Source organism: Rhinopithecus bieti, unplaced genomic scaffold (assembly GCF_001698545.2).
Source record: "Rhinopithecus bieti isolate Rb0 unplaced genomic scaffold, ASM169854v2 scaffold_39870, whole genome shotgun sequence".
NCBI classification, from domain to species: Eukaryota; Metazoa; Chordata; class Mammalia; order Primates; family Cercopithecidae; genus Rhinopithecus; species Rhinopithecus bieti.
This window is the reverse complement of record NW_016817144.1, coordinates 1408206-1433923: the sequence shown is the minus strand read 5'-3', so window position 1 is coordinate 1433923 and position 25718 is coordinate 1408206. Positions and strand designations below refer to the sequence as shown.

Sequence of the window (25718 nt, the reverse complement as noted above, 5' to 3'; positions counted from 1 at the left end):
GCCATAGGCAATATGTAAACAAATAGCCATGGCTGGGTTCTAATAAAACTTTATTTATAAAAATAGACAGTGGGCTAGATTTGGCCCATGGGTCATAGTTTGTTAACTCCTCCTGTAGCACTTTGGTTGCCAGCATAAGGGGTTGGTATTTTACTGGACCAGGAAGAGAATCAAATATACTATTTCTCTATCTCAGGCTCAAATCATGTACAGGTGGTATCTCCCAAGAAACCATGATCAAAATAACCTAGTGTTTGCATGTGTGTGTGTGTGTGTCTTGTAGCAAATTGAAACCTTCAGACAAAGACCGACGACTGTCTGTAGAAATCTGGGACTGGGATCGAACAACAAGGAATGACTTCATGGGATCCCTTTCCTTTGGGGTTTCGGAGCTAATGAAGATGCCAGCCAGTGGATGGTATGGAAGCCACTGAGGTTGAATATGTCTCAAAGCATCAGACCATTTAGACAGTTAGGTTTCAGTCTCTGAAATGTCAGTTGAGACCAGACTTGGTGCCTCATGCCTATAATCCCAGCACTTCAAGAGGCCGAGGCAGGTGGATTGCTTGAGCCCTGAAGTTTGAGACCAGCCTGAGCAACATGGAGAAACCCCATCTCTACAAAATATACAAAAATTAGCCAGGTGTGGTGGTATAACCTGTAGTCCCAGCTACTCAGGAGGCTGAGGCTTGAGGATTGCTTGAGCCCAGGAGGTTGAGGCTGCAGTAAGCTGTGATTCACCACTGCCCTCCAACCTGGGCAACAGAGCTACCCTGTCTGAAAAATGTAAAAATTTAAAAAAGTGAAATGTCTACTTCTCTGGCTGTAGCCTCTCCATAGGATGCATTTCACAAAACAGCTTGACTAGGGGTTCAGGAGAAGGCTTGCTAAACTTGCGGTGGTAACTCTTTTTCTCCTGTCTTTGAAAGGTACAAGTTGCTTAACCAAGAAGAAGGTGAGTACTACAATGTACCCATTCCAGAAGGGGACGAAGAAGGAAACATGGAACTCAGGCAGAAATTCGAGGTGAGGATAACAAAATGCCTGGAAACACCTTTCCTTTAGAAAGCCTGACTTCAGGAACAGCCGAGATAGTGTGATCACATTTTTGAAAGGCAAAAAAGTAATCTAAATGTTAATGATCTTTTCTTTATTTAAAACATAAATGTTGTTCACTCCCTTTCCTTTGCAAGCTGTTGACTTTTTATGACTCTTATCACTTAGAAAATGGAAACTGGAAATATCCCAGAAATGAGAGCATGGTTGATTTTTGCATAAGAGATCGAGTTGTGCATCACTGGGGAGAGAAGCAGGCCCTGAGGGGCAGGATTGTTCTTACAAAGGAGGACTTGTGCTCTTCTGAAAAGGAGGAAGTCATTTTGGCCTTTCCTTGGGAGCTCATTTGTGTGGAATCAGGCTATCATCTGAGACTTTTTTTTTTTTTCCTACAGAAAGTACAAGGTTCCTAATTTTGTTCTGAAAGACCAGCTTAAACAAATATGCCTTTGTGTGTGATCCTTTTTTATCTATGCTCCAGGTGTTCAGCAAAGGCCACCTCCTTCTCTTCTTCCTCTTGGTATTTGTGTTTGCCTCTGTCCCGGATTCCCTGGTCTTTTTTCTTCTCCTCCTCTGCTCCTTACTTCTCTTTTTCTTCTCCTCTCTCTCCCTTCTCCTCTCTCTCCCTTCTCCTCTTCATTACCAGACATCTCAGCTTTTAGTAAACAGTTCTTTTCTCTAAGTACCTTCCTTATGTTTTAAAGTCACAACTTCTAATATTTTTCTGCTTCTCTCATCACCCTTCATTTTGGCTGTTCGAGGGACTCGTAGAGTAGCCTTTGCAGTCTGTGTAACTGGTTAATTCCTTTGTGAATCTTTCTCTTCTTCAGATTCATTAGAATTCCCCGGAATTTCCCCCACTCTAGAGCAGTACACATGCACACGCACACATGTGTATAGATGCTGAACTGTTACTGAAATGTTGACACTAATGGGATGCTGTTGCTCCTGTTTTCCTTCTTCTGTTCTCTAAGAAACAGATCTGGGGGGTAGGGAAGAGTGGTCTTGGGAGGATAATAAACCTCCTACATGCACCCCGCAAAAGAAACATATAGGTCTTACCCAGAGAGAATGAATCCCAAAGGATGTAAAACATGCAGTTGTTCCAATTACTTTGTTAAACTGATGTTTGGTTAAAGTCTATGTTCGTGGCAAAGTCTGTGTTCGTGGCAGGGGCTCTTTGGTTAGATGTCCTTGAGAGCACGAATGAGTGAAATGATTCACAGATAATAAATGGCAGTGAACAGCAGGCCTCAGGATTGAGGCAGTAGGGAGTGGTGGAGACTGGGGTAAGCTGGTAAGCTTGAGCCGTCTGCAGGTGGCAGCTACTGCTACCCTGCCCAATTTGATGTTTCTCACATGCAAGTCCAGGCCTGTGTTGCCAAATCTTCCTTCTTCAAGAGAAGACAGAAATCCAGGTTTTTATGTGATACATTCTGATTTATCTTAATGTTGGCAGAGTTCTAATGTTAAAACTTAGAACCAGGCCGGGTGCGGTGGCTCACTCCTGTAATCCCAGTACTTTGGGAGGTTGAGGCAGGCAGATCACTTGAGGTCAGGAGTTCAAGACTGGCCAACATGTCGAAACCCGATCTCTACTAAAAATACAAAAATTAGCTGGGTTTGGTGGCATGCGCTCGTACTCCCAGCTACTCCAGAGGCTGAGGCATGAGAATTGCTTAAACCTGGGAGGCGGAAGTTGCAGTGAGCCAAGTTCATGCCACTGCACTCCAGCCTGGGCAACAGAGCAAGACTCTGTCTCAAAAAAAAAAAAAAAAAAATTTAGAACTGTCCAGATGTGGTAGCTCACACCTATAGTCCCAACACTTTGGGAGGCCAAGGCAGGCAGATTGCTTAAGCTCACAAGTTTGAAACCAGCCTGGGCAATGTGGCGAAACCCAGCCTCTACGAAAAATGCAAAAACTAGCAGGGTGTGGTGGCATGTGCCCATAATCCCAACTACTCGGTGGCTGAGGCATGAGAATCACTTGAACACGGGAGGCAGAAGTTGCAGTGAGCCAAGATCACACCACTGCACTCCAGCCTGGGCAACAGAGTGAGACCCTGACTCAAGAAAACAAACAAAATCTTAGACCTCTGTAGGTCAAATATGCATCTATTGCTTTAGACACCAGTAGGATCCAACCAGTCAAAACCAGCTGGCAGCCTCTGCTCTTCAAAAATAGAGGAGAGAAAAAATAATTTTAAAAAATTATTTGTATAGTTATATATATTAGAATATGTATAAATATAAATATGTGTGTGTATCTGTGTATCTACTATTTGTCTATCGATAGAAAAGAATGAGATTCTTTTCAAAGAGGCCTTACGATATTTAGAGGAATTCAAGTGCAAAGATGAAAGTCAGGGTTTTGGGGCAGGTTCAGATGTCTATGCCAGGCGTAGCTCTTTTTCAATTTGTATTTCTTCCCTTGCTTCATTATCTGTTTCCACCCCTACCCTGCAGCTGAAGATGCAGATCCGGGGTACTAGAGAGGACCACCTTCTTGAGCCCCATCCCTGATGTCACACCACCTCTGTGACGGATGGATCCTTCTAGAGAGAGTTTCAGGACTGAGTACCAGCATTCCTCAGCTGTCTCAGGCAGGGGAGGAACCTGAGGAGCCAGAAAGAACCTTCCTTACTGAACGTTATGCCGTGGTGTTGATCACGAACAGTCACTGGGTCAGGGGCTGCTGGCGCAGAAAGAATGCATTCAAGGGAGGAACAGCACGGGCGTTCCCCATGGGGTTCCTCGCGGTAATGTCTGAGACTTAGCTTTGCTGCTGGAGAAATATTGACCCACTCTTTGTGCTTCATTGTCGTGGCTTCCTGGTGAGTAAACCTCCTGTTTTTCTGGGCAGTGAGTTCAGCTTTTTATAAAGGTCAGAGTTCTAAACAAACAAAAACAAAATACAGGCCAGAGGCCCTGAGCAAACGCAAAGCATTTCTCTTGGGAGGCTGGTCAGAGGCCCCGGGTGTGTTGCTGGTTACTATTCCTCCTCCTGAGATGGCTGTGGACTTGGCAGGAGCGCCAGCCCAAGGCTGTGCAGCATCCTGGGGAGAGGTGGCGTCAGCAGAGTTGCATAGGGTGGAGGCTCTGCTGTTCAGCCTACTGAAGTCTATGCCTGGAGCATCTACATGAACTGCATTCTAGCCTTTGCTTTAAATACCTTTCAGCTTATAGTTCCTAGATTTTACTCGAATTACATTAGCTCATTTGCTTAGAGCATTTAAAAAAAAAAAAACCACTGCGAGAGACTGGGCAGAAAGCCACTAGAGGATGGCGTCAAAAAGATGCTGAGAATTTTATGACAGCTGCCATGCTTCATTTTAAAAATGCATATTCAGATCTGATTTTAGTCAGGGGTTCAATCACATAATGGTGTTTTGTTGAGGTCTATAAATGTGAGAGTTGCAAGACTTCCCCAGTGCCAAGTTACTGGGAAGGGATGCACCAGGGCAGAAAGGCTGGCATCCACATTTGAGCAGTTCTGGGTGGCAGCCAGGCTTTGCAAACAGGGTGCCAGTTGGCATCAGGTCCAATTTGAAGCACCTCTTTGAGCCCCCACCCCGTTTCCTCCTTCTCTGTCTGTAGCGTGAGTGCTTCTCAGTGTCTCCAGGCTCCCCTCTCTAGGCCCTTTCTCGCCAAATAACTGCCTTTCTAACTTGCTTTCCATCACATTAGTCTTTTCTTCCCTACCCACTCTTTCATAGATACTTTGCCACCCTCCAGTAACAGTTTGATTCAGCTGAGTAAGATATTTTTGTTAAGTTCAATGATGACTCTGTATTGGTTGAAATACACATGAGGGTTCATCCTGCTGGGAACAGGCATCACTCAGTGGCATCACACAGTGTCCAGTCTGTCCTTATCCTTCCATGTCCGGCTCTGTTTTCTAAAAAGGGTTCCCTCCATGCGGTTTTCGAATCCTTCTCCAGAAATCAAAAGTCATTCCGCTGGATGAAAGAGAAACCAAATGAGCATTTACAACTCTGCCACTGCGTTAGTATTCATTCGACAATTAGATGGAACATTTTTGCAATTTAAATGGTTGGTTCTCAAATCTTGGCAAACAGATTGATCAGTGAGTGGTGCGTGGAGCTCTTAGGAGCCAAGGAATATTCCGGGGTGGCTGGAGATGACCTTCCTCGCCTAGTACAGATCCTGCTAGAGCCATTCGTTCTCCTACAAGACAAAACAAGCCAGAACCTTGATTGCGATATTCATGGACAGTGTGTCTCTGGGCCTTTAATCTGTTCCATGTTTGTCATCAAGTAAAGTACACATGGTCCCTGATTCACAAACATAAATGATGCATTTTTCCATTGGTTAAAGTAAGGTGCCAGCAGTGGGCTAAGCAGACAGTTCCTGCTTTCTGTGGAGCTTACGTTCTGTACCTGTGGGCCCTGCTGCAAAAATCTTTGGGAACAAAGCAGGGAGCTTATCATATCCCCTGTGCTGGCCAGTGATTCCCCTGAATCTCCGGGCACTATTGAGGAGAAATGAGATTCCTGTTCTTTCCTCTCACTCCTTGGTCTCTGCTCCCTGTGATCAGGCTCACGGCCAGAGTTGGGAAAAGGTCCACCTTGCATTAGAGGCAGTGCAGAGGATGGGTTAGCTCTGCTCAGCAAACTTCTTCTGTACATAGTCAGAGAATAAATATTTTAGGCTTTGTGGGCCATGCAGTGTCTGGTATAACACTCAACTCTGCCGTTGCAGCTCAAAAGAGCACAAATACATAAACAAATGTGTTGGTGTATTCTAATAACAAGTTACTTACAAAAACAGCTAGCAGACCAGACTTGGCCCAAGGGCCAGAGTTTGCCAACTTCTGGTTGAGCCCATAGGCTCTAGAATCACATCCTAGTTTTGTCACTTATTTATTATGTGACCTCTCTGGGCATTGGCGTGCTTAACTGTAAATGGAAAAAAATAGGTCAGGATAACTAGTTCTGTTTTTCTATTAGTTATAAATAGAACTAATATCCTGATACGATTGGATATTAGCTGTTGGCAGGGCAGTGAATATAACACCACAGTGAGAAGTCAGCTTGCACTGACCCTTCTCCATTCAATAGTTTGATGCTGGGTCTCGATTACAAACTGAAAAGTGAGCACATATGAAAGATGATTTGGCCAGGCGTGGGGGCTCACGCCTGTAATCCCAGAACTTTAGGAGGCCAAGGTGGTGGATCACGAGGTCAGGAGTTTAAGACCAGCCTGGCCAAGATGGTGAAACCCCGTCTCTACTGAAAATACAAAAAATTAGCCAGGCATAGTGGCGGGCACCTATAATCCCAGCTACTCGGGAGACTGAGGCAGAGAATTGCTTGAACCCAGGAGGTGGAGGCTACAGTGAGCTGAGATCGCACCACTGCAATCTAGCCTAGGCAACAGAGCAAGACTCCATCTCAAAAAAAAAAAATTGATGTAAATCACACCAAGAATCAACACAAGTATAATCATAATGGTTGTTGCAGCTAATAATTCATTAGAGAAGTGATTATGTTAACAACAGAAACGTCACAGTTGATTGACTACTGATTGGATTCCCATGAAGGTCCAGTACTTTTGTTGGTGTAATGTTGCTCTCTGATCTTTTACAAAATCTGGGATCTGAATCGTTCACATCTTGAGCTATACCCAGGGAGTTACATGCTACATTCACATTTCCAATGGTTAAAAAAAAAAAAAAGGTATCTTCTAGGCACATCTTTCCCTCTTTTAAAACAATTCCAGAAGTTCTTATTATCATTTGCATTTCATTTCCATGGCTTTTAGTAAGCTTAGTATTTTTGTTTCATGTTTATCCATCAGTTGTTTCTTTCCGTGAGCCTATTTGGGCTACATCTATCTTCAGAGCCTTGGAGTTGTCCTAGAATCAAGAAAATGGACTGAGAGTTAGGGGAAGGGTAAAGGTGAGGGGAAGGGAGTTCTGGGACCAGTTTCTAGGCCTGCCTGGGATCCGGCCACTTCCTATGCCCAGAGTTACATTCCTTCGTTTCCTCAACCCCCCTTCCTCCTGTGCAGAGCCTTTCACCTAAGCTTGGCCCCTCTTCCCTAGGGCTGTTTACTCTATCCAAGACCTTCTTCCCCAATCCTGCAACCTCAAGAGAAATCAAGCCAGAAGGGCAAATAACCCCAGCCATGGACCTGGGGCTGAGGGCACTTCAGGACAAATGGTGAAGAGACCACATCTCCCTTCTCCATGCTTCAGGTTTCACAAAACGAAACACACATTTGCTCATTTTGCTCCAGTATCACAATGACTACTTTTAATTTGCATTTTGATGGCTTTTAGCTGGGAATGGACTTTCAGTGAACTCATTTCTACCTGTGGGGTTGCTTATCTACTCCATGTGCTGTTGACAGTTAATGGAGATTCTAATATTAAAAAGTCAAGCAGCTTTCCTTAAATGAGCCTACACCATTCAATTCTGCCCAGTTGTCCAGGCTTTTATTGTTTTGTCATTTATTATTTCATTCATCATTTTAAAATAGAGCAAAATAAGAAGCTAAAAGCACCTTGGCCTTTTCCTCTTCTTACTGTAACCGTAACTTTTGCTGCACATCATTGCTGTCTCTATACACCATTGCTGTCTCTATACACCATTGCTCTATTCCAGAGCAAGTTAAACATCTAACATTAAAATAAACCAAAAAGACACTTGTAGCAGAACGAAGACAGCTAAGAGGCAGCACACCTGGGGCTTTGTCTGCGATGGGATATTTCTGTTGTCAGAATATAATGAAAAATGATGTCCCATTAGAAAGTTGATGGATAATATATCACATATTACTCTTTTGAGTATCAGGACCCAAGAAAACAAGATGAATTTATTTAAATTGCAGTGTCCCTTGAAGCTTGTGTGAGCTCTCTGAAGGGAAATTCTTTTAAAGTTCTTATAAAGAGAGAAATGTATAGCCAGGTGTGAAAAATGAAGTGCGGTTTTGAGGACCGGTTCCCACCCTGTCCCTTCCTGGGGAGCAGGCGTTGTGATGTTGATAGAGGAGTGATGAAAGCAGGGGGAATCATGGCAATGCCCGCTGTGTGATGGTCAGATGCTAGGCAGTTTCTGTGCCGGGCATGGTATATTACTTTCATATGAGAAGTGGTATTGCATAGTGGTTAGAAGCCTCGGTGTTGGACCCAAGGTTCGAATCCTGCCCCTTTTACATCCCAGTTGTATGACCTGGGACAGATTACTCAATGTTTGAGCATGGTATTTTCCTAGAAGGAATATGCAATTTAAAACAGCCATAGTTTCATATCCCTGCTCTGCCACTTCCCAGCTGATGATCTTGGATAAGTTCCTTCAACTCTCTGACTTTTGTTTTCCTTGTTTATGAAGTGGAGATAATAATAGAGCCTGCTGCATAGGACTGCTGTGAGGATTCACTCAGTTCACTTATGTAAGTTGCTTAGACTAGTACCTGGCATACAGTAAGTGCCCAATAAATGTTTGCTAATTATATGCAATAGACATGATTTGCCCAAATTTGATTTTGACTTATATTTATGGAAAGTTATTTATATGTGCAAATGAGGTACTATCAAGAGGTAAGAGCATTCTTAGAACCCTGTTTTGAGCATTAGAAATGGTTATCAAGGACTTATTTCTGAGAACAGACCAGTAGATTGGTTGTTCTAATATTTATAGTTTCTTAGTACCTGAGGCTGAACCCAAATACTGCTATCTTGATGACGTTTTCAGCAGACAGGCTTCCCAGTTCATCTCTGCTTTCACCCTCTTTCTCCTGACATCTGGCACCCAGGAGGCTGGTGAAGGTTGCTTGAACTTGAGTGTATACCTGATTGAGAGCTTTGGCATCTGAGGGACCTGCCTTTTGTACCTGCTCCCAGGTTGCTAATGCCATGTTGGCCTGACTCAGCCGTAAGCATCTGTGCTCTGCCTTAGAACCTCAAGTCAACCCCCTCATAATTAGTCTGATTTTTCCCAGTCATAGACCATCGTCCTCACACCTAGCCTGTCTCCTCAGAGAGTTGAGAAAGCCTTGGAAATTCTTCTATCCATTAGACAAGTCATCCCAGAGGAACCCAGTCTGTCTACCTCTTGTGATTTGAAGCACATTGTCAGCTGAATAATCACATAATCATAAATTCTGAAAAGTCAATAGCTACATTTCGCCTTATCTTGGAAATCCTCTAGAGCCACACTATCACAACAGAATCTAAAGCCAGATGTCAGCACAGTGGTGGAATAGGAGCTTTCACCATCAATCCCCTGTAGACACATCAATTTTGACAACTACCTATGGACAATAGTATCTTTGTAGGAGTCTGGGAGGCCAGCAGAGAGGTTTCAGCACACTGTTGGAGGAAAAACATCCACAAATAAACACATTGAAGAGGGTAGGAAGAACTAGTTTTACTTTATCTACATTACCTCTCCCCCAAGGCAGCACTGCTCAGAGCCAAGAGAGACTCCCTCACCTGTAATTCCTCCTAAGGGGGAAAGTGAGAGCATTGTAAGTAAGCACCCAGCTCCCCCAGCCATCCAGAACACTGCCCAAGAGCCCCACTTCTTTCTCACCTCGCCCAGCTTGCTGAGATAATCAGCATGACTGAGAGACTGGGAGAGGCCGAGAGCAGTAAAGAGAAGCTGCTGACCCTCTGAACTGTTCTACGGACTCCATCAGGAAGCCCATCCACAAGCTGCTTGAGACACCTCATCTACTGTTCCCAAACTCTGCACACCTCACCCCCCACCCCCACACTGGCTCCCTGAGTGTGCCCCCATGGACAGTGAATGCAAGCATATGCAGACAGCCAGCTCAACTCTGTGGGATTGGGAGAAGGTACTTGAGTATTTCAGGACACCATTCTAGGGAAAACCAACAGTGGGCTCTTAGCACCTAACCTAGCTTTGCAGGATTGAAAGAAGGCATGCAATGTCAAGAATTAGCCCTCAAGAGGGAAAAAGAAATGTAGAGCAGGTGCATCCATAGAAAAGGATTAAGAGAGTCTCATTATCCATAGACAGGCTGCCTGGTGAAGGCATTTCTCTCCTGGTGCCAGTCAATAAGGAATGAGGAGGAGGTAACTGCCTCCTTCAAATGTGAAGACAGCATTTGAAGGAACAAGACTTCAAAGGACAGCACTTCAGGGAACATGAAAAGTTAAGCCATGACTTCAGAAAGAACACAATATTCCAGTAAGCAACTACTAAAAAATGGAGAGGGAAGCTCAGAGAGCTACAAGAGGATACAGACAACAAAATCAGAAAAACAAGAGCTCAATAAAAGATTATAAATCGTTTTAAAAGAACCAAACAGAAATTCTGAAGGTGAAGAATACAATGAATGAAATGAAAAATTCAATAGAGAGTAGCAACAGCAGATTTGACCAAGCAGAAGAAAGAATCCATGAACTTAAAGACAGGTCATTTAAAATTACCAAGTCAGAAGAAAACAGAAAAAAATGAAAAGGAATGAAGAAAGCCTATGGGATTTATGGGACAACATCAAAAGGGCTAACATTTGCATTGTGTAAATTCTAGAAGAGAAAAAGAGAAAGGAGCAGCAAGTTTATATAAAGAAATGATGGCCCAGGTGTGGTAGTTCATGCCTCTAATCTCAGCACTTTGGGGGAGACTGAGGCAGGTGGCTCACTTGAGGCCAGGAGTATGAGACCAGCCTCGCCAACAATAGCAAAACCCCATGTCTCCTAAAAATACAATAATAATAATAATAATAATAATAATAATAATAATAATAATAAGTGTAGTGGTGCATGCCTGTAGTCCCAGTACTCGGGAGGCTGAGGCACAGGAATCGCTTGAACCTGGGAGGCAGAGATTGCAGTGAGCTGAGATTATGCCACTGCACTCCAGCCTAGGTGACAGAGCGAGACTGTCTTAAAAAAAAAAATTGACTTCAAACTTCCCAAGTTTGGAGAAAGATATGGACAGTAGAAAAGATAAGCAAGCCAGGCACAGTGGCATGTGCCTGTAGTCCCAGCTACTTAGAGGACTGAGGCAGGAGGATGGCTTGAGCTCAGGAATTTGAGGCTGTGGAGCAGCTTTGGTTGTGCCTGTGAATAGCCACTGCACTGCAGCCTGGGCAGCGTAACTAGACTCTCTCTCAAAAAAAAGAAAAGATTAACAAAACTAAGAGTTGATTTTTTGAAAACAAACAAAATTGATCAACCTTTAGCTAGACTAAGAAAAAAGAGAGAAGACCAATAAATAAAGTCAGAAATGAAAGCGACATTACGACTGATACCACAGAAATACATAAGATCATAGGAGACTACTCTGAACTGTTACACACCAACAAATTGGATAACCCAGAAGATATGAATAAATTTCTAGAAACATACAACCTACCAAGACTGAATCATAAAAAAAATAGAAAATCTGAGTAGGCCAATAATGAGTAAGGAGGTAGAACCAGTTATCAAAGATCTCCCAGGAAAGAAAAGCCCAATACCTAGTGGCTTCACTAGTGAATACTACCAAACACTTTTTAAGAGACAGGGTCTCGCTCTGTTGCCCAGGCTACAGTGCTGTAGCACAATCGTAGCTCACTGCAGCTCAAACTCCTGGGGTCAAGTGATCCTCCTATCTTAGCCTCCTGAATAGCTGGGACTACAGGCATGCACCACCACACCCAGCTAATTTGTAGGGATAAGGTCTTGATGTGTTACCCAGGCTGGTCTCAAACTCCTGGCCTCAACTGAACTAGCCTCAAGCCTTATTCTCCTTTTGCTGGGCACAGTAACCCAGACTCTACCAAACATTTAAATAAGAATTAATACCAATCCTTCTCAAACTCTTCCAAAACACTGAAAGGGAAAGAACATGCCTGAGTTCATTTTATGGGGCCAGCATGGCCCTGATACCAAATCCAGACAAGGACATGACAAGAAAATAAAATTAAAGGCCAATATTTCCAATGAACAGAGATGCAAAAATTCTCAACAAAATACTATCAAACCAAATTCACCATCACATTAAAAGGATGATACACTGTGATCAGGTAGGATTTATTCCTGTGATGTAAGGATGGTTTAACATAATCAATGTGATATACAACGTTAATAGAATGAAGGATAAAAATTGTATGATTATTTTAATAGATGCAGAAAAAAGATTTGAAAAAATTTAACGTCCTTTCAAAATAAAAATTCTCAACAAATTAGGTATAAAGGAATGTACCTCAACATAATAATAGCCATTTATGACAAGCCCACAGCTCACATCCTACTCAGTGGTAAAAAGCTGAAAGTTCTTCCTTTCAGATCACAAACAAGATGAGGATGCCTATTCTCTCCACTTCTATTCAACACAGTACTGAAAGTTCTACCAGTGCACCTAGGCAAGAAAAAGAAAAGGCATCTAAATCAGAAAGGAAGAAGTAAAATAGTCTCTGTCTGCAGATGACATGATCACATATATAGAATACCTTAAAGACACCACCAAAGAACTGTTAGAACTAGTAAACAAATTCAGAAAGTTGCAGGATACAAAATCAAAATACAAAAATCAGTTATGTTTCTCTATGCTAACAATGAACTATTCAAAACAATGTAAGAAAACAATTCTATTTACAATAGCATCAAAAACAAAAAATACTTAAGAATAAATTTAGCCAAGTAGGTGAAATATCTGTACTGTACACTGAAAAATATAAAACACTGATGAAAGAAATAAGAATACCCAAATAAGTGGAAAGATGTCCCCTGTTACTGGATTGGAAGAATTAATATTGTCAAAATGTGTTTACTACCCAAAGTGATCTACAGATTATATGTAATCCTTATCAAAATACCAATTATTAGTATAATTTTTTTCCACAGAGGAAAAAATAATCCCAAAATTTGTGTGAAGCCACAAAAGACCCTGAGTAGCTAAAGCAATCTGGAGCAAGAATAACAAAGAGGAGGTATCACACTTTCTGATCCAAATTATATTACAAACCTATAATAATCAAAACAGTATGGTACTGGCATACAAGCAAACATACAAACCAATAGAACAGAATAGAAAGCCCAGAAGTAAACCCCACACATACATGATCAGCTATCTTTGACAAAGGCATCAAGGATACAGAATGGAGAAAGGATAGTCTCTTGAATAAAAGGTGTTGGGAAAACTGGATATCCACATACCAAAAAATGAAATTAGATAGATGCATCTCATAGCATACGCAAATATTTCATAACATATACAAATATCAACTCAAAATGGACTAAAGACTTAAATATGTAAAACCTGAAACCATAGAACTAGAAGAAAACATACTTGAGGGGAAAGCTTCATGACATTGGTCTTGACAATGATTTTTTGGATATGACACCAAAAGCACTGACAACAAAAGCAAAAATAAACAGTGGGACTACATCAAACTAAAAAGTTTCTGCACAGCAAAGGAAACAAGCAACAAAATTAAAAGTAAACCTGTGGAATAGGAGAAAATATTTGCAAACCATATATCCAATAAGGGTTTAATATCCACGATACATAAGGAACTCATATAATATAACTCAAAGGCAAAAATAAAGAAAACCCACAGATTTTAAAATGGGCAAAAGACCCAAATAGACATTTTTCAACATAAGACATACAGATGACCAACAGGTAAAGGAAAAGGTGCTTAACATTGCTTATCAGGGAAATTTAAGTCAAATTGTCAAATTTATAATGAGGTATCACTGCAGACCTGTTAGGATGGCAGTTATCAAAAAGTCAAAAGATAAGTGTTATTGAGGATGTGGAGAAAATTATATATGCTGTTGGTGGGAGTGTAAATTGGCATATCAGTTATGGAAAGACAGTATGGAGGTCTCTTAAATACTTGAAAACAAAGCTACCATATAACCTAGCAGTCCGAATTCTGGGTACATATCCAAAGGAAATAAAAATCACTGTCCCGGCCGGGCGCGGTGGCTCACGCCTGTAATCCCAGCACTTTGGGAGGCCGAGGCGGGCGGATCACAAGGTCAGGAGATCGAGACCATCATCCTGGCTAACACGGTGAAACTCCATCTCTACTAAAAATACAAAAAATTAGCTGGGCATGGTGGCGGGCGCCTGTAGTCCCAGCTACTAGGGAGGCTGAGGCAGGAGTATGGTGTGAACCCGGGAGGCGGAGCTTGCAGTGAGCTGAGATCCGGCCACTGCGCTCCTGCCTGGGCGACAGAGCGAGACTCCGTCCCAAAAAAAAAAAAAATCACTGTCCCAGAAGAGATACCTGTGCTCCCAAGATCCTTGCACCATTATTCACAATAGCCAAGATGTGGAAACAATCCATTCATTAATAGATGAATGAATAAAGAAAATGTCTGTCACATATATATCTCATATGAAGGCTCAATTATATATACACACATATATGTGTGTGTGTATATGTATATATATATATGATTGAAACTTTAAAAAGAAGGAACATTTGTAACACATGTATGAACCTGGAGGACATTATGCTAAGTGAAATAAACCAGACACAGAAACACAAATAGTGCATGTTTTCCCATATATTTGGAATCTAAGAAAGTCAACCTCACAGAAACAAAATAGAAGTGTGGTTACCATGGGTTGAGCGGGGTGTCAGAGAAATGAGGAGATCTTGGTCAAATACAAACTTTCAGCTTTAAGATAAACAAGTTCCGGAGAGCTAATGTACAGCATGGTGACCAATAATAATAATGTGTTTTTATACTAGGAATTTGCTAAGTGAGTAGATCTTAAAGATTCTCACCACACACACACACAATGGTAACTGTGAGGTGATGGATATGTTAATTAGTTTGATTCTAGTAATCATTTCACAATGGATATGTACACAAAACATCACATTATGTACCTTAAACAATTATTAATACTATTTTGTTACAGTCATGCCTCTATACAGGAATGCCTTCTGAAAATGTGTCACTAAGAGATTTCATCATGCAAACATAGAGTGTATTACACAAGCTTAGATGGTATAACCTATTCCACACCTAGGCTATACGGTGTAACCTATTGCTTCTAAGCTATAAACCTGTACAGATGCTGACTGCTGTAGGCAGTTGTAACACAATGCTAAGTGTTTGTGTATCTAAACATAGAAAAGGTACAGTAAAAATACAATATAAAAGAAAAAAAGTGGTACACCAGTGTAGGGCACTTACCCTGAGTGGAGGTTGCAGGACTAGAAGTTACTCGGTAAGTGAGTAAGTGGTGAGTGAATGTGAAGGCCTAGAACAATACTGTATGCCACCACAACACTTAGGCTACACTCTATTTATTTTTAAAATCTTCTTTCTTCAGTAATAACCTTAGCCTACAGTAATTATTTTACTTTATAAACTTTTACAACATGTTTTGACTCATAACACTTAAATAGCATGTAAAACACGAATACCTTGTACAGCCATACAAAATATTTTATCTCCTTATTCTATCAGTCTATTTAAAAATTAAAAAATAAATAAAAGAGGAATAGGTTAAGTTCAGAACTGGGCTTGAATTTAAAATCCCCACTATTAACACCACCACTGTGGATTTGGTTTCACTTAAACGTCGTCTTCTGTCCCGTAAATTAGTGCTGTTATTTGGAAATGTGTCTGTAACACTTTGCTCAATTTCAATTTGTACCTTTATTATAGCTTTAGAGTTAAGTTAGTGTACTAGTACATATATTAAGGCTTATAGTTATCTGTACATACATATTCTACTAAGTGTATTATTTGTTAACACATAGAGCAAAAAAATGGTCTCAAGCTAGTTTAACAATGGCTTCTGTCCAAACTAGACACCCCAGTAATATTGGGATGACTTAAGTCTCATGCAGAGAAATATGTGTGTGTCTTCACAGTTCTTGCATTTATGACCATTCGGAACTATACCAAGGTCTAAGCCAAAAGGAAATTGGTGATCGTGAATGAGCTGTTTTGTGAGGATTATAAATCCGGATACTACAGGAAGTATCACCCTGGATTCAGATTGCCTGAAAAATCAAATGTGTATCTGTTTTTACTTATTCAAGGGAAACATTTTGAGATTATCCTTCTTACTAATTAACGAATTAATATGATCCAATTAAACTATAATTAAGGTACTTAAATCAACAAAGATGAGACTCTGTTGCTAGGTGATATGTGGAAAGAGCAAGCAAGCATTTTTCTGTTTTATCAGAATTAGATTTTCCCAAAGCCTCCATTGTCTTTGAAGACTTTATCTAATTCAGAATGCTCTTTTCCAGTTGGGGGGAAAAAAACCCACAAAACACAGTTCACTGGAGACCCTCAGATAAATTGTAGGTATTTGTTGATCTGATCAACCCTGCCATGGTTACTATGGAAACCAGAGTACTTTCAGATGACCTTTTAGACACAAAACAAAAAATCTATGTGCCCCAATATGCTCTCTGCTTTTTTGTCCCTAAATAGCTTACTTAATTACTTTCTTAACTGTGTGATGTTAAGGGGGGAAAAAAATCTATAAAATGCACAGCAGTTGAAAGAGATATTTTAAGGTTTGTCCTTCAGCTTCGTCTTAGAAGCAGAGTCTTAAACTGCTATAGGAGGCAGGTTAGTAGTAGAAATCATTTTCAAACACTCATTAGATCACTGTCAACAGAGGTTAACCTGCCATTCAACTGAGCAAACTCAAAGGAAGCAAGACAGCCTCTGAACGCAACTGTACAGAATTTCTCATGAGTCTGTAAGGGAGGGCGTATGCATTTATATTAGAGTGTTGGCAGCATGCTTTCAGTTTAATTTGTCTCGAGGAAATAATTTTGTTGGGAAACCAAAAAAGACTGTGCATTCTAGTTGTCTGTCTAATGAATTCCTGAAACAACATAAAAGCCCTGTGTCTTGTAGTTACCAGGGATGGCCTTGTGGGTGGATATTGCTGGTTGAAGAAATATTAGTTAATATCGGCTGAGCCCAGTGGCTCACGCCTGTAATCCCAGCACTTTGGGAGGCCGAGGCGGGCAGATCACAAGGTCAGGAGATGGAGACCATCCTGGCTAACACGGTGAAACCCCGTCTCTACTAAAAAATACAAAAAACTAGCCAGGCGAGGTGGCAGGTGCCTGTAGTCCCAGCTACTCGGGAGGCTGAGGCAGGAGAATGGCGTGAACCCAGGAGGTGGAGCTTGCAGTAAGCCAAGATTGCGCCACTGCACTCCAGCCTGGTCGACGAGTGAGACTCCATATCAAAAAAAAAAAGAAATATTAGTTAATATCACGCAAGCCTGATATTCAATGTTAGAGGCAGCTATGCAAATGTCCCCAGGCCCTGACACCCACAGGGGATGAGCAGGTACCAAGGGTACCATCCTTCACTTCCAGGAACTAGAAGGTGGGAAGACAGAGCCAGTGTCCGCTAGCACTAACATGAACATGGTAGCTAAGCATTGGCACAAGTCTTCATGGCTCTATCTCAAGCACCTAAGAGGAAATTAAAGCACCCTAAAATAAAATTAAGAGACTTAGAATAAGGGTGACACCAAACATAATGCTATTTGTTGTTTTCCCCGAAAAACATGCCCTACAGAGAATGAAGATTGCATGTCCCTGGAGCTGTAAATCGCAAGGGTTCTGAACTCCCTGGATTTCCTGAAAGAGGAAGTGGCGAGCAGCCTGAGCTCTAGATCTTGCACCTCCAAGTATGGGAGCTGGTTAAAAAGGCAGAGTCTCAGAGCCCAGCCCAGCCTCTGACCCAGTCAGAATATTATTTTAACAAGATCCCCAGGTCATTCCTGAGCCCATTAAAGTTTGAGAAATGCTGGTCAAGAAGATCAAACTTGTTGACTGATGAGTAAACAAATTCAGTTTCCTGTGGTCGTGAAGACAGCAAGGATAGACTTCATCACCCCCAGTATACATATTAAATAGCGTAGGGATCAGGCGGATCACAAGGTCAGGAGATTGAGACCATCCTGGTTAACATGGTGAAACCCTGTCTCTACTAAAAATACAAAAAAAAAAAAAAAAAAAAGCCGGGCCTAGTGGTGGGCGCCTGTAGTCCCAGCTGGAGGCTGAGGCAGGAGAATGGCATGAACCCAGGAGATGGAGCTTGCAGTGAGCCAAGATCGCGCCACTGCACTCCAGTCTGGGTGACAGAGCGAGACTCCATCTCAAAAAAAAAAAAAAAAATGATTTCAGTATTTTAAAGTGGTTGAAAAAAAGAAGGATATTTGCGAGACATGAAAATTTGATGACATTCAAAATCTGGTGCCCATAAATAGAGTTTTATTAACACAACCCCATTCACTCATTCATGTCTTGTCTATGGCTGCTCCTTTGCTACCTCAGCAGAGTTGAATCCCTGCAAAAGAGGCTGTATGGGCCTCAAAGCCTAAATGTGTCCTTTACAGAAAAAGTTTGTGACCTTTGGGTTAATGGAATATTAGGGTATTCAGACTGGGAGAGATGTTTAAGATCATGTTTGTTGATGGGAAAACAAAAGCAAAAGGGAGTGTGCTCAAAGCTAGTTAGTGCAGGACCCAGACCGCCTGTGTGAGCTGATGCTTCTGTCTCAAACCCTGTCCCTTCCCTGTGACACCCCTTTTCTGACTCCTCTCCATGCATCCACCATGCTCATTAATGCATCTCAGCCTGTGCTTGTGTTCGTTGGAAAGACCCTCCCTTCTCCTCCATTTCCATCAGTCCCAGGCTTCTCAGATCCTACGCGTCCCTTTACGTGGTCTCCAGCCTCTTAAAATTGCCCTGACTATGCAGTCTAAAGGCTGCTCACTTGCCAGACACACCTGTAAGACGTGCCACCTTCCTGATTCCAGAGTAAGAACCTCAGGCCCTCCTCTGAATGCTCTGAAGTCTAAACATCAGGCCCATGAGGACTCCACCCTTCGCCTGCACTTTTTTGACAGCCCGGAGGAGGATGTCTGAGCCAACATCTTTATGAGGCTGGTTGGAGGACTTCAGGGAAAAGGTCATTTTAGAACCACGGGAACCTCCCTTTCTTCCTCTAGCAGTTGTGTAAAACTCACGTGTGTGACAAATCTGGTTGCTCTTGAAGATGGACCAGTTTCTTTCCCATACATTTTATGATTCCAGAAATCAGTCATTCTGGACATTTCTAACTGGTGGATGCTCCATCTACTCTGTGTCAAGCACTGTCCCTGGGGCTAGAGACAGAACCTTGCTCTTGGGAACATTGTGGAGTAATACTAAGGGATATGAGACCTTGTACCTCATCTTCACTTTCCAGAAACGACCCCTGACCCTCATAGTGGAAAGAAGCTTACACTCTGTCTCCTAGATGGTAGCTAGCCTAGATCAGCGGGAATCTGACCTAGGCCACAAGTCAGTTCTGTGTCCACGCAGCAGTATCTTCAGCTCTTGAGATGCTAACCTCACTGCTGAAAAGATTATGGCTTGCCTGATGTAACTTGCCTTTTACAGGCAGCTAGGACCACAGAGGCCTCAGAGCATTCAGAATCACAGTTCCCCAGGTGGGATCCAGGAACGTGTGGCCGAGGTGCTCATGGTGCTGTCTTTTGGTTTTAGTTTGTTTTCATGGATGAGGCCTCTTTGCCCATTAGGATTGTTGCCTTGATTTACACGTGACGGTGGCACTTCATCATCATGTGTACAACTGGTTGGCCAGTTCATCAGGCCAACCAAGTGGGGTCATAGATCTCCTCGTTCAGGAATTCAGGGAACTCAGTGGCTGTTGTGTCTTCAGCACTTAATTGAAAACCAAGTGGTTAACGTTTGCCACTAGTACAGCTTCCTGCCATTTGCCACTTTCACCTCGAGCAGAGGTGTTCTGTTTCCTCATCTCGCTTCCCAGCATCCGGGTGTGTGGTCCGGGAAGGATTCCCTGGGAGCTCTTGCGCGTGCGTAGAGCTAGAGGTACTATGCATATCTGGGCTGGGTCACTTCAGCCTTTCCTGTGATTTTCTTCCCCCCGCCCAGAGGAGATTTGGGATGGTTTGTCATGTTCGAGTGTGAAACAGCCTTAGAGTTCTTTCTAGGTCCATTTGAGTCTAAGAATAACTACCCAGTGGCTGCCGGAAGGCTGTGAAGCCACATACCAATTGTATCAAGGCATCGCTGCTAAATGTTTTTTGTCTCCCTGTAGAAAGGAGCAGGTGACCTATTACAGATGGCAGTTGGAGGTAGGAACCTCCTCAAGTCATGCCATGTACTTCTCAGGGCATTCCAGCTACTCACTACAGAGCACCCTATGCCTATAGATACCCAAGCAGAGATCAGGCAACATCATGAGAAAGATGCAGAAGAAATGCCAGATTAAATTTCCTCTAAGGTTCTGTCCAATACCAAGATTCCAATCAGGGTGTTTTTGTTGCTGTTGTTAGTTCCCTTTAATCTTGATGTGGATTAAGATCGCTATCCTAAAATACAGCTTTTTGGGATTAGAACAAAATGGCCTATTTTAGGAACAATCATAAATGGATTTGTGATTACTGACTTTTAAAGGCCCATAATGATAAAATGGAATAGAAGATAACCCATACCTGGTAAAAGAGATGAAAACTCATAATTCGACTAGTTTCTCACTTTAGTAGACAAAGCCTTACCAAGCACGTAGAATCGGTTTGCCTCTGATCAGGTTCAGGGCTGTGATGACCCATTCAGGCTGTGGGATTTTGGTTCAGAAATCTGATCATCTGATCTGATCCCTCTCACATTCTCTCCCAGAAGCCACCTCCTGCTGCATATGAAGTTGGGGGATTATCCCCATGAATCCTTGCAGAGAAGTTCACCTTCATGAATCCTTGTAGAGGCGTCTCTTTTGAGATGATTTCTTTTTTCTTTTTCTTTTTTCTTGTTGCCAAGGCTGGAGTATAGTAATGCAATCTCAGCTCACTGCACCCTTCGGTCCCGGGTTCAAGCGATTCTCCTGCCTCAGCCTCCCAAGTAGCTGGGACTACAGGTGTGAGCCACCACATCTGGCTAATTTTGTATTTTTAGTAGAGACGAGGTTTCACCATGTTGGGCAGGCTGGTCTCAAACTCCTGTCCTCAAGTGATCCACCTGCCTCGGCCTCCCAAAGTGCTGGGATTACAGGTCTGAGCCACTGCGCCCGGCCTCTTTTGAGCTGATTTCAACTTATTTTTCTCACTTTAGTACTTGAAAAAGGAAAGTTATCCAGTCAAGATAGGTGGGGTTTTTTTTGTTTTGTTTTGTTTTGTTTTGTTTTGTTTTTTCTTTTTCGGTGGAAGTTGAAAGTAAAAAGAAAAGCAAACCCTGGTTGTGTGGCATTCAGTCAACCGGAGCTTGGTTAACTCACTGTCCTGCCAGCTTATGTTTCGTCAGTCATCTCGGGCACTTCAAGATACTGAAGAGCCTTCTGAATCGTCAAGAAAAAATAAAATCTTGTTACTAATAGTTTCATGGTAAGCGGGTTTGGTTTCATCATCATTAATTGAAAAATGGCAACCTGTATATAACATTACTGGGCACCTAGCTATGTGCTACCTCAAGCGAGTCGATTCACCAAATACTCCAGGACCCCATCGTGTCAACTGGCCGATAGCAAAACACGTCCCTGAATGTAGTGGAGCTGTTTGATGTGAGACCATGTTCAGACACAGAAACGCCACGAAGAAGAGAGAAGGGTCCTGTCCTCACAAAGCTTGATTCTAGGCCTTTCACTACTGAAACAAGGAAGAGTTACTTCCTACCGCTCCAAGGGCCAAATGGGACCTGCACCTGGGGCGCCTGCAGAGCAGAGTGGACTGGAAGGTTCTCTGCACCTTCTCTCCTGACCCTGGTGCTGTGTCTCGGGGTCACCATCGGTCCGCTGTGCCTGCCTGCATTTAATTGGAACCTGTGCTGTATTGTACTCAATCTCGTTTTCTCGCGCTGCTAATTGTGTGTAGCATTTCCTGTGTGTAGCCTTTCTCCTAGTAACCTGGCAGTTTTTCTCCTTCTTCTATCTTTTACAGGGCTGTCATGTCCGCTTCTTAAAGGTAGTTCTTCCTCTGCTCTCTCCTTGTCCACTTTTCTTCCACAAAAACACTTGCCTCAGTTTTTGTGGCTCCCAGGCCTCAGCCTGCAGGCATGCTCGCCACCCTTAAGGATGCACTGCGTGTTCTGGTAGCTTGAATCTCACACCTAACTTGTGTCTTAGTCTGTGTGCTCCCCTCCAAGCAGCCATGACCCTCCCATGAGAAAAAACGCCATGTCTTAATCACCCAGAGAATAGACTAGTCTGCCCTCCTCTTCAGATTAGGTTAGTTTAAAATTTTACTTGCAGGCACAGTGGCTCACACCTGTAATCCCAGCACTTTGGGAGGCCAAGGCAGGTGGATCACCTGAGGTCAGGTGTTCGAGACCAGCCTGCCCAACATGGTGAAACCCCTTCTCTTCCAAAAAAATAAATAAATAAATACAAAAATTAGCTAGGCATGATGGCAGGTGCCTGTAATCCCAGCTACTCGGGAGGCTGAGATAGGAGAATCACCTGAACCTGGGAGGCGGAGGTTGAAGTGAGCCGAGATCATACCGTTGCACTCTAGCCTGGGCAACAGAGCGATACTCCGTCTCAAAGATAGATAGATAGATAGATAGATAGATAGATAGATAGATAGATAGATAGATAAATAAATAAATAAAATTTTACCAAGCAAATATCAAAACCTATCAGTGATTAAGGTTCAAGTCCATATTGAAAGCATCCAGTGAACAGAAAGAGTGCATCTTTAAATGGACAACTCATTTTCCTTTCTTTCTGTTAACGTATCTTTCAATCACATATGAGTTAAGACTCATTTTCAGTTTTATAGGCATACATCTGCATTAGCATGCAATCAGTATGGTGTATTTACACTACATGAGTGTGTTCATATGGACGATGTAGTGTAATATATCATAGGCTGAAATCCTCTAATTGTTCTGATGTTCTTAATGCCTGGCTTAATCCTTCTCAATCTTATTTCATTTTTTTCTCAGTTTTTGATGTTTTCCCAACTCAATTGTTGCAACCTAATCAACCATTCTATCCCCAGACTATGGAGGGGAATTTTGCAACTTGCATGTAAATGATTTTAAAAACCTGGTCTATTATTGTCATTTCTGATAGCGCCGCTCTCTTCTGGGAAGCTGGTTAGGGCCACACACCAGCTGTGCTCTCAGCGCATTGCCTGTGTTCGTAATTAAAATCAGCCCGAGATTGTTGCAGTGCTTTCATGTTCATATTGGAACAAACTGGAAAATTTAAACCCTCAAATGCTCAAGTGAAGGATTTGCAAGGGGATAAACCCTACTCCTCCACCACAAGCTGGAATCAACATATAATACTCTCTCAAAAACACTGCCCTAAAGAAAGCATCTAAGGCCGGGCGTGGTGGCTCACACCTGTAATCTCAGCACTTTGGGAGGCTGAGGCAGGTGGATCACGAGGTCAGGAGATGGAGACCATCCTGGCTAACACCGTGAAACCCCGTCTCTACTAAAAATACAAAAAAATTTAGACGGGTGTGGTGGTGGACACCTGTAGTCCCAGCTACTTGGGAGGCTGAGGCAGGAGAATGGCGTGAACCTGGGAGGCGGAGCTTGCCGTGAGCCAAGATTGTGCCACTGCATTCCAGCCTGGGCGACAGAGCAAGACTCCGTATCAAAAAAAAAAAAAAAAAAGCATCTAATAAGTAATGTTTTTAGAGTTTCTCATCTCTAGAACTTGTATCTGACCCTGCAGATGTGTGTGTTAGAGGAACCACAGGAGATTTGTGACCTAGAGATACTGGAAATGAGAAAAAAAAATATTCCTTGAGGTTTCATAAGTCTTGCAGAGTGTGGTAAAATACTGTGTGTGAAAACTGCCTTTCAAGGCTTCTGTTGTTACTGCCCCCCCGCACCCCGCCCTTGTCTGTGTTTGAAAACCCTGTCCCGTGATTCAGTGCAGAGTGTTGACTTTGGATACATAGCGCCAGAGGTCAGCCACACCTGAATACACTGAACCTCTGTGCAACTTCTTCCCGTGGAGTAAAACCCTCCAGCATTCTCAGAGGAGAGAGGCGCCCCTTGATCACAGGTGGAAACAGTTCCTATTTAAAAACCAAGTAAACCCCTCTCATTGCACCCCTGCTACTTCAGAGGAACACCTCCACTCTGATGGAAGGAACTCGTACTTGGGTCCTGGAACCCTAATTGGGACCCAAACCTCTCCCACCTGTGTGGCCTGACGTGCCTGAGCGCTGTTTGTGTCCTTGTTATTATGTTGAAAACTTTGTTATTCCAAAGAAACATATAATCACAGGGCTTAGTTTCCCAGCATGTCGGAAAGCTGGGTGCTGGTGTAAAACTCAGATGTGGCTGAAGAGGGAACTAATGAGGGGGGAGAAAAATAAGAAGAAAGAGTTAGGGCGAGGCTTTCACCTCCCTGGGTTCCTGCCTGGCTCCTCCTGTCTCTAATGAGGGGCTGTCCCTGTCCCCTTCTCCTTAAGGACTATCCCTCTTCTTCCACCTGCTGGGCAACGTGGCTGTCACCTCGTCATTCCAAGAAAGCAGCAGGGTGGGGCGAGGAAGTGCCACACTGCCTGGGTTCAAGGGTTCAAATCCCAGCTCCACCGCTTCATGGCTGTATAGCCTGGGGCCACTCAGCTTACCTCTCTTGCCTCAGTTTCTCCAAGTCTAAAATGGAAATGGTAAAAGGACCAACCTCCTAGGGATGTTGGGAGGATTAAATGAGTAAGTACGGAAGGTGCCTAGAGCAGTCCTGGCTAGATTTGTGTTTGCTGCAGTCATTACTCTCAGCCTTTTCTCTACCTTCCATCCCCAGGAATTATGAATTACAGAGTTTTCCCTAATGGAGGTGTCACTGTGCATTGCTGGTTTCCAAGAAGCCATTGCCAAGTTAATGTGAACCCTTCGTTGTCCTCTCTTTCACCCAGGCTAGAGTGCAGTGGTGCAATCTTGGCTCACTGCAACCTCCACCTCACAGGTTCAAGCCATTCTCCTGCCTCAGCCTCCCAAGTAGCTGGGACTACAGGTGCGCTCCACCATGCCCGGCCAATCTTTTTTTTTTTTTTTTTGGAGAGAAAGGGGTTTCGCCATATTGGCCAGGCTGGTCTTGAACTCCTGACCTTGTGATCTGCCCGCCTCGGCCTCCCAAAGTACTGGGATTACAGTCGTGAACCACCACACCCGGTCTCATTGTGCTTTCTAAACCACTCCCGGACCCCAGGTTGGGAGACCCCAGTTGTACATTAGGTACAAATAACCCGGACCCCAGGTTGGGAGACCCCAGTTGTACATTAGGTACAAATAACCCGGACCCCAGGTTGGGAGACCCCAGTTGTACATTAGGTACAAATAACCCGGACCCCAGGTTGGGAGACCCCAGTTGTACATTAGGTACAAATAACCCGGACCCCAGGTTGGGAGACCCCAGTTGTACATTAGGTACAAATAACCCGGACCCCAGGTTGGGAGACCCCAGTTGTACATTAGGTACAAATAACCCGGACCCCAGGTTGGGAGACCCCAGTTGTACATTAGGTACAAATAACCCGGACCCCAGGTTGGGAGACCCCAGTTGTACATTAGGTACAAATAACCCGGACCCCAGGTTGGGAGACCCCAGTTGTACATTAGGTACAAATAACCCGGACCCCAGGTTGGGAGACCCCAGTTGTACATTAGGTACAAATAACCCGGACCCCAGGTTGGGAGACCCCAGTTTTACATTAGGTACAAATAACCCATCAGG

The 25718-nt window shown here is 43.1% G+C and overlaps 1 protein-coding gene across 1 annotated transcript in view; it reads left to right on the top strand.

Moving 5' to 3' along the window:
- The window catches only part of PRKCA (protein kinase C alpha), a 239853-nt gene that overhangs the window by 118151 nt on the left and 95984 nt on the right, over nucleotides 1-25718 (top strand). The window contains exons 5-6 of the mRNA XM_017855838.1: nucleotides 284-418; nucleotides 930-1026. Coding sequence (XP_017711327.1) covers nucleotides 284-418; nucleotides 930-1026 — 232 coding nt within the window. The remainder of the gene's footprint in view (nucleotides 1-283; nucleotides 419-929; nucleotides 1027-25718) is intronic.